The following is a 15,287-nucleotide window of genomic DNA, read 5'->3' as shown; positions in this document are numbered from 1 at the left end:
TTCAACACTGGAAAGGGCTGGTGGCATCCCCAGCTTCAGTGGCTGATATTGGGAATGGTACAGGCAGAGATGTCTCCCTGCTCCTCAGCAGTGACATATGCCACACTTGTGAAATGTTAGTCAGTTGAAGGTGAGGTTCAGAGGAGTCACCCCTGGTCCTTTCTAGCTGGCTGTGTTATACAAGGGGCAAGTTATCTTCCATGAGCTGATGGGCAGGATGTTGCCTCTTTCCAGGCCAACTGCTCCAGTACTGCAGAGGCATAACACAGTTTCCCATGTGAGACAGTGATGCCCAATCTATACCCCTGAAAAGAGCTCAAAAGGAAGTGGGAGCTCATGCTTCCACAAGGCAAGGTTCAGCTGGCCAGTGGCATCTTCCCTCAGCACATCAGCAACTCCTCCTGAGGTTGTAAAGGCATATGCAATAAGTCATCTAGTAGAGGAGGGCAAGATGCTGTTCATCAAATGAAGCAGAAGGCAGGGCCTGCATTGTCTGGCTGATGACAAAGTACAGGACTAAGAAGTAAGGCTGATGGGGTGAATGAGTTAGGATTTGGGCTAAAAGGGAGAAAGAATGGAGCTGGAGCCTTATTTGAAGCAGTAGGAGAAAGCACAGCAGAAGACTTAGGGGAGTTAGGGCAAGAAGCTCCGAGTTGCGTTACATAATGGTGATTTTTTGGTTCTGCTATAGTACAGTCAGTTCATTCACTTGGTGACATCTAAGAAAAAACACAGCTCTGTTATTGATTTTGTGTGTATGTGTGTATGAAGGAAAATAAATTTTCAATTTACTTTTGAGGTATATGGCACTGCCAACATTTCCATGTCAGGTCTGAATAGATGAAGGCTGAGAACCAACCCAGTTGACCTCTTCCATTTCCTTCCAGCCCTACAGTTCCCCAGTCCCCAACCAATATCATTAGGTCTCTTACCTTTCCTGCATAATGATAAATCCCAAAGGTTAGATCTACTCTTTTGGGTCTCCAAAAATACTTTGACTTCAAATTGTCTTCAAATTTTTCTGAAATGAAACACATAGTTTATCTTACTGGAGTTAAATTTATCTTACTGGAGTTATTGTACAATAATTGTGTTCTGAAGCCAGATCCCTTTAAAGATATTGTGTAACTTCTTAGACAATGCAGTGGCACAAAACAGACTGATGTTTTTAAGGGAAAAGGAAGAAAAATGTTCTTTGTAACAAAAGGCACTGTGTAGAGAATATGGGAGCTCTTGAATCAGTTATTTTCTTTTTACCGTTTTTTAATGTGTGACCTCAGAAAATCATTTACCTTTCTAAGCTTTTGATCTTCATGTATGAAACAACGTAGTAATCTTTCCTACCACACTGGGGAATTGTGAGGAATCATTTACCAGTTTGTCTGGGGCTCTGTACTGGAGACTCAGAAGCACTGAAATTATCAAGATCCAAATCACAACATATTCAGATGTTTTAATTTTTATTTCTGAATAGAAAGAATAGGACACATAATTTGCTGAAAGACACTGAAGCAGGTTTGCAGCCATTATCCTTAAAGAATACTAAAATTATTGTTCAGATATGGTTCATTGACAATCTCAGAGCTGAACTTTATGGCTGAACATCTTGGCATATGAACCTAGAGCTCTAGCTCAGTTTGATCTTTATTTTTTAAGCCCTGTAGCTAAAAATTCCTGAAGGCAGAAGAATTAAAAATGTGGACCAGCAGCTTAGGTTCATTTCTACTGATCATGTTTCCTAAATCAACTTCAAAGATGTTTCCATCCTTGCATGCATGCCTCCCTGAAATATGCTGTGATACTGAAATGTGGGCTCACTGAAAATATACAGCTAGCATATACCCCAAACTGGACACTGCAAACAGAAATGTAACAGGGAGACATCATACAAAACTTTTTAAATAAACCATAAACTTACCTACAAGTGTCTGATCTGTTGCTTGTGGGAATCGACTTTCCTCATCCAGCAGGGATAATAAACCCATTGGTTTCTGCAGGAACATATCTAAGAGTGGTCTGTTGTCTTCATATTCTATAACTCTTGCATCAACACCTTCATATAAATACTCATTCTGTAACAAGCAACAGAAGGCACATTTTATCAATGTATTTAAGGGCTTCCTCTGGCATATTTGGTAAAGATGTTTCCCACGAATATGCAAGAGCTAAAACCAGTCTTGTAGAACTGAAAGATTTGCGGAAAGTATTTGCAGACAGAGATTTCAGTCTCTACTTACTCCCCTGGTCTGCAGTGTAAAAGATATTTCTTAATCATCTGGAGCTATATTTACATTCCCAATCTATTGCTTAGATCTATCTGATGTACAGTGGCCAAGATTTGCAAAAGTGACTCAAGATCAAAGAGGCCTCAACTGTTTGACTCCCATCCTCAAACACCTGGAAAAGCTCTTACTTTGAGAAGGATGGTGCGTATACTTTCTAAAAATTAATTAAATAAATTGTCGTGGGTTGACCTCTACAATATTTTTACTGCTTTTAAGGAACTGCAGAAAAGTATTCAGCATGATTAAAAGACGATAAAGGAGTTTTTTTTTTTTTTTTTGTTTGCTGAAGACTGCAAATATCCTTGACTTCTCATTGAGACTGAGAGTAACCTATTAACAAAAGCTGTGTCCATGGTGTGTTGCAATGTTTTTTTCTTGAAAATCTAGAAAATCAGTTAAACTGTATGCGATGAATAGAAGAATGACTTTCTTTAATCCTTCAGCATGTCAGAGGACAGGCATGGATTTACGAAGAGAAGGATGTTCTAGGAACTGCCACCCCTCCATAAATTTTGCCTGTATTACCTAATGGAGTAGCAGTTACCCACTGCACGGTGCTCCCATATATACCAGGGCTACCTTCAGTCCTGTGCGTACTGCTCCCCACATTATGAAACACGTAATTAAGCCTTTTGATCTATTTAAAAAAAACATCTCTCTTCCAAAGGATAGGTATAAAAGTGTTTTATTAACTTATGATGTAATGTCACAGTTGTGCTATCCTGAATTCATTGTAAATTGAGTATCATGAAAATGAATGATGGCTAATATTAATGAGTTCAAAGACCTCTAACCCCAATGACCTTTCATTATGTGTCATTCACTTGAGTCTGAATGGCAGTCAAGGTTGAGTGAAGAAGGCAGCACACGGAGTGTTTCAAAAAGCAGTTAACTGCCATATACAACAGAAAAGCACACATTATTAGACTTCATACCTCTTCATTTCTAAGCCAGAGAGAAACTGTAAAATGAAAAAAAAAATCAATAACACTGTCCTGGAAATACTGACCTAAATAGATCTGCTGATCCATTTGAGAGAGAAGACAGAATATACACCTAAACTTTTCTATTATCCAGATTGATCTAATTTCTCAGGATGCTCTTAATTCAAAGGATAGATTATGGCTCAGTCTATATGATCATACAAGGGTGTGAACAATAAGAATCTCTCCTACAGCCCCATGAAGGCTCTGCATCTCAGGTGCATAATATTAACTTCATTCACTTTTCCCCTGGAGCAGTGGACAGGTGGAGTTTTGATTCTCATTTTAATCAATGACCAGAGTAGCAGAACAAGACAGAAGAGTAATAAATGTATCACTGATATAGGTAGGAAGTTAATTATATACCTGTAGGAGCTAGTGGCAGGAAAGGAATGAGTCTGTGTTATCTCCCAAAGATAACAGTGGCGTAGGGGCAGCTTAACCGCGGGCTATGGCTGTACGGACACACGGATGTTACATTCATGAAACCAGCTGTTACTGCTCAGGGTTATCAGGACTACTCTTATCAAGGGGGAAAAGGGAAGATATTGGAGAAGATACTGCTCTGGATGAATCTGTCAGAAATGAGTGTTTCAGTGACACTGACATCCTCAAAGAAGCTCTCTTAGACAACAACACCTAATGATTGACAAAGGACTTCCTCTCTTAGACAACACACCTAATGATTGACTTTTTCCTACTTCAAATGCTTGTGAGAAGGGCTGGTTAAGAGAACTGATAGAGGAAATCTCCTTGAAACTGAAAGGAACTCTTTAATAGCTTCTCTGCAACACCATAGCAGCAACATCAGCTCCCCCTTCCCGCACTGCCAACGCGCAAGGCCTGACCTTCAAAGCCTTTGGTGTATGTGACCACTCAGCCTTTTGTGCCTGCATCCTGACAACTGAATGGGATGTGAGCGCTGACAGTTTCTGTAATGCTACCATCTGCCCAGTAGGATATGGAGCGAGTTCACTTCATCACTTCCCATGGGCTCCTGGAGGATGGCTGATAACCAAGTCTTCCAGGCTCCGGCATGACAGATGGCTCAGAATTAAGAGATACCATATTACATTTTCTTATGCAATTGCTGGTCTTCAACCATATTATTAAGATACAAGCAGCAAGCAGAAAAGCTTCCATGATGCACATCATGAAACTGTAATGAAATAGATCTTATTTGAATTAATAAGCTGAATCAGCTACAGGATGCTGTAATCTCCCATGATGTTTTATGACAAGAAGGATCCTTAAAATAGCAGCTGCTCATTGAAATTCTAAAGCATAATCCACTAGACAGTATTCCTATAGATGGGATGTCAAAAGGAATGACTGAGTTTCACTTATACTTGGGCTCCTATCTCATCTCAGTATTTTATGGTGACTTCTCTGTGATCAAAACTAGGTAATATTGGCTTGTGCAGCCTGGTTTCACTTAATAACAAAAGAATCATTAGTTACATTAGGAAATTATCTTCATGCTTAATAAAAAAAAGTAATGCAATTTTTTCTGAGAATGTAGTACAATGACACTTTGGTTTAAATAGGAACACCAGAGAGTAATTCAAAATAAACATTTTCCAGGTTAAGGTAGAAGATTGTTACACGAATGTAAAAAAACAAACCAAAACAAACAAACAAATAAAAAAAAAACACATTGCATATATAAAATGCAAAAAGTAGCATCCTTCTAACTGACAATAACCTTACCACTTTCCAAAACATTTTAGATATTTGACATTACACTGTTTAATTTTTATAGAAGAATCCAAAATGAGAAAGAAATGGGAAAGCTGGCTGGCTGGACGATGTTACCTGCAGAGCAGGGAGCTAGCAGAGAATTAACTTACATCAGTACAGTAGCTTACATGTTAGAGAAACACCATGAAGGACAGGACTGAAGGCACAAAAGTTGTCCTTTGCTTACTATTAACCTAACAAAAGCTCATGCCAGCATTCATTCCACTTAACAATATACACATAAAAGAAGTGACTAATTTGAGAGCCCACATTACCTCCCCAGTCAGTGGAGACAGATCTACCTGTTTTTCTCCATTGCCTACAGGGAATCTAATCTAGTTTAGGCTATACTCAGCCTTCTTCTTAAATCAGGGAAAGGAGATTGTATTCAGGCCTAACCTATTTTATTCTTAAATACAAATATGTACTCAACAATAAAGAAAAAATGCCTTTAATTTTGACTTCTGGCACACAGATACTCTGCTGTAGTAGATACCCTGAGCCTCCTGCTGCTACATAAGCAGTGTCCCTTGGAAGTCTCTAGGCAGACTCGATCTCTGTTCATGAAAAAGCACACGATGAAAGCTGGGCAATCTCTGACAACATGGTATTAGTTGTACCCCTGAACCAGGCTGAGATCCAACAAAGTATTTTAGCTCCAACTTTTGTTTAGGAAGTCAAAGGTGAATTGGGAACCTAGAGATGGAGCTTATGTGCTTTGTTAAATCTGGAACCAAGGAGTTAAAAAGGTTGGTCTGAGAGGGGTGCTGCTGAATGGCTTATACCTCATCCTCTTAGTTCCTTAGATGTGCATGATAAGGGAAAATTCATTATGAAATGCAATTATTCCTTTTGATTCAAGAAAATTATATGATGTTTTCACATAAGGTTTGGATTTCCACCCAAACAGATTCAAAATCATTATAAAATTTAAATATTAAATAGGCAAATTAAATATTTTATCTCATTCTAATCTGCATATTCATCCATGAGTCCAAATTCTAGATTATTATTTTCCATCACAGAATAGGAGCAATCATTCCAGTTGCCACTACACAATTAGCCTTGTGCAGAGGCAGACCCTGTGACTACTGACAGCCTGAACACCCCACAAGAGGCACAAGTGTAGCCTCAGTGGTGTTGCAATACCATTTACACAAACACTGACTTTTGAGGTCCTTTAGAAGAGAAAGAAATACTATTCTATATTTTCAGTAACAAGGAATTTTAAAGAGCAGCCCTGGGTATCCCCTGTAACCACAAAACATTTTCTATTATTCTGCATTGGTTCTGCAAATATTGATGTGGGGCCATATATAGTTTTGGACTGGAAAAGTGTGGGCACAGTAGGAAAGTATTTATATTCTGCATGAAATTTTATTACAATAATCAGAATCATCCCTTTGTGAACCTACTTTTTCTGCCTGTTCACCTCATCTTTGACATATATGGTATACACCAAAAAGTTGGAAAAGATTATTGAAAACTAGCAAAACCACATCAGGAGTATAACAGTGACATTACATGCTATGAGAAACATTTAGTATAATGGATTTTTGAATACTGAGCAATTCTCTTTGTAACTTTCATTCCTGTAGAACTTTTTTCAACATCACTTGGTGCAAAAAAGTTAAAGGTAAAACAAACAAAAGCTAAAGGAGAAAACCTCCTATAATCAGAAGTCCATGGAAAAAATAAACTCTTCCTTGGGGAAACCAGAGGCTGTTCTTCCTTACACATTACCCAGACTGCTCTCATTTACTGTATCAATGCATCAAAGACTAACACAGAGATGATACACGAGCAGTAAGACCAATTTTTCTCTCTTCAGTGAATGGGAATGGTACAATCCAGTATATTTTGGTATGTCTAATTGTTTTCTTGTCCACATCATTTTTTGGGCCACTTATATCACTCCAGTAAACGTGTTATGTAAGACATATGACATTCATTCATTCTTTTGAGACAACTGCAGTGAGGGTGCTCCGTCCTGAAGGGTCGTGGGTGACTGCTCTCTGTAATTTGCCCATATAAACGGGCATCTTTGTATGGTAATGAAGCTCTTCAGAGAGGCTGCCTGGGGAATTTCCTGAACAACAAAGCTCAGGATTTTTGATCACATTCTAAAATACTATTCCTGTCACTGCTGAGGCTATATTTTAGTAGGCCACACCTCTGAGGAAAGCAAAGCTGTGATCACTTTTCAGATTCAGATACAGGAAAGAACCCCTTGACAACGCTAAAAACATGTTACCTGCAACACTGAAAGTACAATTTAGTCTCATGAGTTCATTTAGTATCGGCTTTCATTGCTTACCTTGCCAAAAAAACGATTCACCTTCCTTAGTTATGAAACTAGCTTGACATGGGTTTATTGAGAACTAGGCTATGATCAGTTGATTTAGGCCTTGACTTATCACCAGATATACTTCATCTATTTGCATGTGGTATGGAACTGAACTGAGCAAAAAAGAGCAAGAAATGAAGAAAAAAGGTACCTATACGTTTTACTTAAGGGAAGTGGGAAAGAAATGAAATTCCCCAGTCTTCCTTGGGTAGATCTACAGAGTGCAATGCAATGTCATGTTAGAGATTTCTGAGAAAACATGGAACAATCTGACATATCTATCTGGCATTGCACAGGATTATGGGGAGATACTAGCCTGGGTCCCCAGTGATAAGATAGCTTCATCTGCATGACATTCAGATTGGGCTAAGGAAAAGTCATTGCAAAGGTCTTGGTAACTGCTGGCATCACACCTCCAAAATACAACACCCGTCTTTAAAATTAAAAACATGAACCCTTACATGTGTGTAAAAACTCTTACATGTGTGTTAAATCAGGCAGACACATTAATGAAAGGAGGGGGTGGTCCTATTGGTTGGCTTTTAAATAAGTGATACTTCATACCATTAGCAAAAGCAATTATCTGCTGAACTTTTAATTTCAGTCATATGATTTTGATTTTTTTTTTCATATATAGAAAATTTAGGATTTTTTTTTTTAAAGTTTCCTGCAAATAGCTTTCTCTGATTTGTCTGCAGGTATGGTCTGTACTCGCAATTAAAGTACATTACTAGTGCTAACACAGAAGAAGCATTACAATGAACAGAAAAGATTCTGAAAGCATCTGCATTCTCAAAGACTTTCTTTGTGATGTAAAACTGGAACAACCATGCTATAGACAACTGAAAAGTGATGTCTTATAATAACTATGAATCATACTGCAAATCATCCTGTGCCATTGGGTTGTAATGAAGAATAATAACACATTTGTCATTTCCTGGGTCTGAAGCAGTGGGGATTTACACCTGTAGTTGCACGAACATAATCTAAACATCTCTTTCTACACTGCTGTAGTAATGTCTTGGGAGGCTGCTACAAGCCAGTATTATGAAGTTACATATGCCTTTTCTTTTCCTACAAGCCCACCAAGAAAACAGACTGTAGTCATAAAGTTGCATATATACCAAACAAGCAAAATCAGATAATGACCTGTCTTATAGAAGTGGAAGAAAAGGTTCTGAGGCAAAGGACAGCCCCATAACAACTACTGACTCATAAAGGGTGTAAAAGATCTGTCCAAAAATTGTTTCAGCAAGAAGAACTCAAGAGACATGATGAAGACTTTCCAGTTGTGTCCTTTATTGTCTCTGTGGCTCACAAATGATCCAGGCCAGACCACTTTAAAACACGCATATTTTGGTGTTTGGTGTGAGGATGTGAGCCAATGAAATCTATGAGAGAATGAGTGCAGGTGGGTCCAAATGACACAGTGATTTTGTAAATAAAGATCATCTTCCCCTTCCATGAGGTATGTCTATTGTCATACATATTTCCTACAAGGAGAAATGGGTAAACCATATGTTGTCAAAATCAGCTCATTTTTCCCCCAGTCTCCTCAGTAGCAAAATAACCACTCTGACCTATCTGTAGCATGGTGTCTGCAGGAGAACAACCTGTACCTACTAAATAGCAAAACCACAAACCTCTTAATTAATATATTTGGCCAAAATTTTCTGTATAAGTATACCTAGAAACAAATAAAGGCAGACTACACTGAACTGGACCCATGTCTGATTAAAAAAGAGGAGTGATACTAAGACAGTATTAGAACATAGAGAGAAAGCCAAGGTCTATCTACAGTTGAGTCTGGTAAACGAAGCAAAGGAGAGCAAGAAAGGCTTCCTACCACAGGTATTTTAGAGGTAAAACAACAGTAGGGACAATGGGGGCCTGCTGCTGACTGGGGCAGGGACCTATTGTCAGATGACATGAAAAAGGCAGAGATACTCGATGCCTTTGTTGCCTCTTTTTTTTTTTTTTCTTTTTTCTGACAATCTTTGCTTTTCTTGCCTTTAGCAATTCCAGTTTCCTGAGACCAGAGGGAAAGGCTGGAGAAAGCATGTACCCATGGTGGAAGACGATCAAGTCGGGGAATTTATGAGCAAAGTGGAAATATGCAAATCCATGGGACCTGGTCAGTGCCTGGATTTAGCTGGGATGAACTGTTCATCAGTCTGTGCTATTTCAATTTCAAGCTGTTAGAAACAGCAGTAGCCCAGAGCTCTTTTTTTTTTTTTTTTTTTGTGAACTAATGCACTTTGGAAAGAAGACACCTAAGTAACTAGGCTAATTTTTCTCTTAGATCTTATTAAAGACAAGAAAAGACTTGTGACCGAGAAATCTCCCCCAAATCTATAAAATAACTACAAGATCTAAGAGTGCAAGACAGCATTTCCTGAAACAAGTCAAATCAGGAAAAAAAACAGTGACCAATTAAAATCAAATCCTCTTCAGTCCTCTAGACTAACAGCACACACATGTACATACCTGCATACACATTCCAAACTTCTACCTGTCTCATCCTTAAAAAAAGCAGTGCTTAAAACTGACAAAATACTCTTTTTCTACTAAAAATTAGTATTCAGGAGCAGTTTGCTCTATGGATTACAAAATCAGTAATTTCAATAAAACAGATAAAGTATTATTTCACCTAAAATGTGAATGTTGACTGTTCTGTTTTTGACTGTTCAGCATTCTGATATGTATCTGTTTTTACCGAGATCGTTATTTTTTCCCCAGACATGTAATTTCTTCAAATAACAATATTGAATAATGATTTTAAAATTATTTTTACGGAATTATTTAGAAAGTTGAGATAATCTTTTTTTTTTCCACTGTCCTTTTCAATTTCATAAACTATTATAGTTAAAATTCTGTTCCTTTTCTCTGTTTCACATCAAATTATTTAGATTAAATCCATCATGATTTAGCTTAGATGATCTAGTTCCTGAACAAGAACAAATTAAGTGTGATACTTTCAGTTTTTATTAATGGAATTTCAGTGTTCATTAAGCTTATTAGTAAGCTATTATGAACATTGCATTTAAAAATTATGTTACCACTCATTTATGTTTTTACTGTGGAACCATACACTACATCACCCATGTTATTCCTCAGAAAAACAACACTGCATTTGCATCAGTCTGATTATCACTGTGTTATGTTGCTTAGATACTGTACATTTCAAGTTTAATGTATTTTTTGCAGGCATTTTACTTGCAAATAGCAATCCAACAGTGCTTCACATAATGCATACTCGGAAAACATTTGTGATAATCTGCAATTTATGACCTACTATGGAGAAGGAACAGTGTAATTTCCTGAGACAAGCTTTTATATGTTCAGCAATACTGAAGCTTTATCAAAATATTCAAGACATACCTGTTCCCAGGCAAAGACATGTTGATTGAAGTAGAACTGAATTTGTTCATTGGCAATGTTGATACAGAGTTGTTCAAAAGAATTTTTTTTGAAATTCTCAAAGCCAAAGATATCAAGAATTCCAATGTTCAAACCATCATCATTTCCACTGCAAAGATTAAATAAACTTTTTATTGTTGTACCTTAACTATTTTATAGTGACTATCTTCATTATAGTTTCATGAAAGTGCATAATAGGACAAACCTATACAGCAGTTGAACAGGATAGTTTTTGCTAAGCCATATTTTTCTTAAAATAACAATTCATTTTTATCTGAAATACAATAAATGCACATAAATTTAAAGATATCTGTATTTGCAGACCAGATATACTGAAATACGTAATGACCAAGTCAACTGATAAGTATATGGAAGATTTACAATTTATTTTTAAACTAATATTTGCTAGTTAATAATCTGTTGTAAAAAGCTGACTTGGTACAGAAACAACATGCAGTTCTTTTTGTTTCTGTTGTAATATAGCAGGCATTACTCAATAGCACCTTGAAATGAAAGATTGATGACATTAGATAATATTTCTTCATATTTCTTATTCATAGCAATTAAAACTGCTTATTTTAACATGAAAGCCTGAAAAATGAATAGCTAGATCTTCTATGCATCTAGTAACTACTTCTAGTATTCAGTACTGGAATGTGACATGAATTTAAATTACCAATTAAGTTCCAGAAAACTACTACTAGTTAAAACTTCAGTTTGAAATTTTAACTAAGACATTTTGAGGAATATGTAGTCATTTCTGCAATTGTAACAACCCTCTAATATCTCTAATTACTTGCTGAAACATAAGATAACAATATAATTTAATAACAACCTATAGTTGACGTTAGCATTTTTTCCAAGCTAAACTAAAATAAAAAACACATTCTATCTATAGCTACCTTGGAGGGGCTATCTGTAATGACTTTCCTTTTTTTTTCATAAAAAGTGTAGGAAATTGGATATGGAGAAGGAGCTTCAAGATACTAATGAATAGCACTTTGAATGCTATCTTTGAATAGCATCTTTGAGAATTGCATTGAATAGCATCTCACGAATTTCATTGTTTCATGGTGGAGGGACCAAAGACATTTACTCATTTTGACCTATATTTGTGACTATTTTATCTGTCTGGAAATTACATTTCTGTTGATCAGACTATTGCAATTTGTCTTTCCAGTTCCTTTCCAGCGTTAATTACAAAAAGATAGCAAAAAAAAATATATTACTACCATAACAACAAAGCAGACTTGTTTTTTTGTTTTGTTTTGTTTTGTTTGTTGTTTTTTTGTTCTTGTATAGTGAGTATTTCAGGTCAAACTTTCACCTTCCTCACCAGCATGGTAAGTATTCAATTTGAAAAGGACTCTGTAACAGGCACATGAGAGAGGCACACAGATTCGTAGTGCTGCCCATCTATCATGCATTTAATTCTTTTATTTACTGATTAAAATTCTGTTTAGCGCTGTTCTACTGTAACCAAATATTTGAAAGCTTGGACAGATTTTAGGATTGTAGCCTTGGCTTTAATCTGATGTTACCAATAGATAAATAAATAAATAAATAAATAAATCCAGGAAATCCAGATTTGCAAAGCTATTTGTTGTTGATATTCCATTTGAAGTAGTTATAAATTCATGCCTTTTCACTGCTATTAGCAGCCAGAGAGGGTCCTGACCTACAGAATCTACAATGTAAGCTGTATAATTTCTTCTTCAGTTAATTTGCAAAAGGTATCGTATCCTCATTCCCAGTATCTTTTTTGTCTGTGTGTTTAAATGTCACTCTGTAAGAACAGAATGGACATTAACCTCAGTAAATGTGTTCAGAAACTACTCATATATATATATATATAACCACTCGTAAAAACTGCAACATAAGCAACAACATGGCTGCAAATAAGAGCAGAGTTTAACCTATGTAATCAACAGATGAATGAAAGAGTTAACCTGACTGTTAGGAGTAAATGGTATAAGGGAAAAAAATAGTTAGCATGTAATTTCAATACAATTACACATACTTTACAAAGGGTTAAATGAGTAAAAGTTAAACAGGAAAACACCAGATGCCTGTGCTATCCGTATCTACTGTATTGTCACTGCATAGCATAAATAGGATTAAAAGTATTTAGTGCTGTCATAAATAAAAAAAGTAGCAGAGAAAAGTAGATGAGGACACTAAACGCTCCAGTGTAGACCACACTTCTCCCACAGAAAAATCTCTCTTTATTCTGGAAAGACTTCTTTTACCTTAAATGTTTATCGGGTTTGAGAAGAGTGTTGATGCGATTGACTATCCAGCTAAAGAGGCGCCCATAGAGTGCTTTGGCCATGGCATCTCTGACATCAGTGGCTTTTTCCACAGTGTTGGGACGGATAATTGTTTCTCCTCGAGTTACTACGCAGTGAGAGGTAAGTGCCTCTTGCAGTTCATCCGCCTGAATACACAGCAAGGATGCACCTGGGAAGTAAGGTCACAGCTCAGAGGCAGACTTCTGAAGAAAAAATATGTATGTTTGCAATCAAGGCTGCAAGTACAATGTTTTATGAAATAAGGCCTTAAACTATGACAAAAAAGGGTGTTCACACCAACCAATGGTCAGTACCTAATTTAGTCACCAGCCTTCCTACCTTCCACTGTAGCCAGTAAATGGGACAAAGCAGAGGCCTTTAGGTGGTCTAAATTGCTCCATCAAGGAGATTGCTTCTCCAAACTGTCTATGGAGAAATGCTAGGGAATCTAGGTGACTATGTCAGGAGCATGAAAGCTGTGAGGTGTGAATAGCCCTCTCAGTTATAATCCATCCCTATAATCTGCAGCTGTCTTTGCTCCAAAAAAGGGTTGCTTCTTTCCCAGTTGCACAATATTTTTCTATGATGGGAAAATGTGCAAAATACAGCATTAAGACTACATTTACACCCCAGCTGTAATGAGCAGGAACTTCCTTGAGAATCTTTGCCTCTTCCCCTCCTCTGCTTCCTTGCAACCTATAATGTAAGATATCCCTTCCAAATAACTAGTAAGCTATAGTTCAACATGTACATGCAGGGAACAAGTAATGAGGATCTAAAAAAGAAACTGAAAACAAAAAAAGATATTCAAAATGTTAATGATGTTCTCCATCAAACGTTCAAATAACCTTGGAAAAATTCCAAAGATTTTCTTTTCAAGCATCTGCAGTATTAGTCATGTTTCCTGAATGCCAGTAAACTGGTTAGTCAAATAAGGTGCATAAATTGGGTATTTTTCTTTCAACGCTTGAATTCAGGTGGGCTTGGAATTAATCTAACTTCAACTTTTAATTATTCTTGCAAAATTTCCATGTGAATACAGTCTTCACTGATAACTTTCTTACAGTAACATTTGCTACTAAAATGCTAAAGGAATACAATGTTAAATCAAGAAAAACTCACAGTTCTCAAGGGCTACTGGATTGGAAATGTTGCTCTTGTCAATCATATGTTCAGATACCACTGCAGAAAATTCAATGTTACCCACATTTAAAATGGCAGCCAGAACACTGTACACACTTCCAAGTTCCTGAAAAGTATATTAAAAAAGACGTAATGCTTAATATCCTGACAAGTTTGTCACTTTGGTTTGTGTGATGGGCATGCTGTTCTGCCATGTGTTTCCTGCACGTGGAACAATTACTTTCTATCGCTGTCTACAACATGACCCCTTCTTTCAGGAATACTTTCTTTAGCAATTATTATCTGATCTGTACTCAGCATAGTCTTTCAAGCATAAGACACCCAGAGAGGGCAAGATAAACCGTTGCCTAATCTCTCTTCTACACTTGTCTACAAAACAGGATTGACGTGGAGTAGGGGAAGCTCAAAACAGTGGTAAACATAATCCTCTTGCACAGAAGAAATTCAGAGGGTATTTATATATAGCCTTCACTGTGTCTGCAGGCACAGCCTTGTCTAAAAATGTAATACCTAGATCAACAAAAATATCAAAAAATCTGTATTGAAGTTTTTTGGATCACAGAAGCAATGTGTGCACAGAAGCAATGTCCAAATAAAAGGTCAGCAACAGCTCCTGTCGATGTCATTGGAAAAAGAGCTTCAATGGGAGAAGAATGAGGCCTCACATCTCTATTTAGCAAAGCACTTTACACCTCAGAATGTCACTTAGGAACTGGGTACTCACCATAGCACTTTGGTATGGACTGTATTTAAACATATTTAAACATCTATAGATTTCAAATGGTTTAGTAGTTTCTGAATAGGGATTCTACCTAGAAATAGGGTTAATATTTGTCTGGACAATGAAGTGAAACATACAGTAAATAATTTTAAGAAATTACATAGGACAAAATCATATTTGCAATGAATGAAAGAATGTTTTCATTGCAGGTTTGACTTAGATTTGAACTGTGATTTTTCAGCTGTGAATTTTCACCTGAACTGTGAACATTTATCAGTATACTTGATGATCTGAGTACTTTCTGCTTAGAAATGCTGAGGTGTTCCTGTAAAGTACACTAGGTTTTAATCTAGAAAT

General features: G+C 36.8%; 1 protein-coding gene across 15 annotated transcripts in view; it reads right to left on the bottom strand.

Moving 5' to 3' along the window:
* The window catches only part of MYO3A (myosin IIIA), a gene marked incomplete at its 3' end in the record, with an annotated part of 121,909 nt that overhangs the window by 35,009 nt on the left and 71,613 nt on the right, over positions 1-15,287 (bottom strand). For 13 of the 15 annotated variants that reach the window (XM_083826224.1, XM_083826225.1, XM_083826215.1 and 10 more), the window contains 5 exons: positions 14,189-14,315; positions 13,025-13,235; positions 10,737-10,884; positions 1,919-2,072; positions 933-1,021 (listed from right to left, as the gene is read on the bottom strand). In XM_083826224.1, coding sequence (XP_083682350.1) covers positions 933-1,021; positions 1,919-2,072; positions 10,737-10,884; positions 13,025-13,235; positions 14,189-14,315 — 729 coding nt within the window. The remainder of the gene's footprint in view (positions 1-932; positions 1,022-1,918; positions 2,073-10,736; positions 10,885-13,024; positions 13,236-14,188; positions 14,316-15,287) is intronic. The other 2 variants (XR_014580551.1, XM_083826218.1) reach the window with 2 other exon arrangements.

The sequence above is a fragment of the Anser anser genome (genome assembly GCF_964211835.1).
Source record: "Anser anser genome assembly, chromosome: 2".
Taxonomy (NCBI): domain Eukaryota; kingdom Metazoa; phylum Chordata; class Aves; order Anseriformes; family Anatidae; genus Anser; species Anser anser.
Note: the sequence above shows the minus strand (reverse complement) of the source record. Positions and strands in the feature narration are given on the sequence as shown.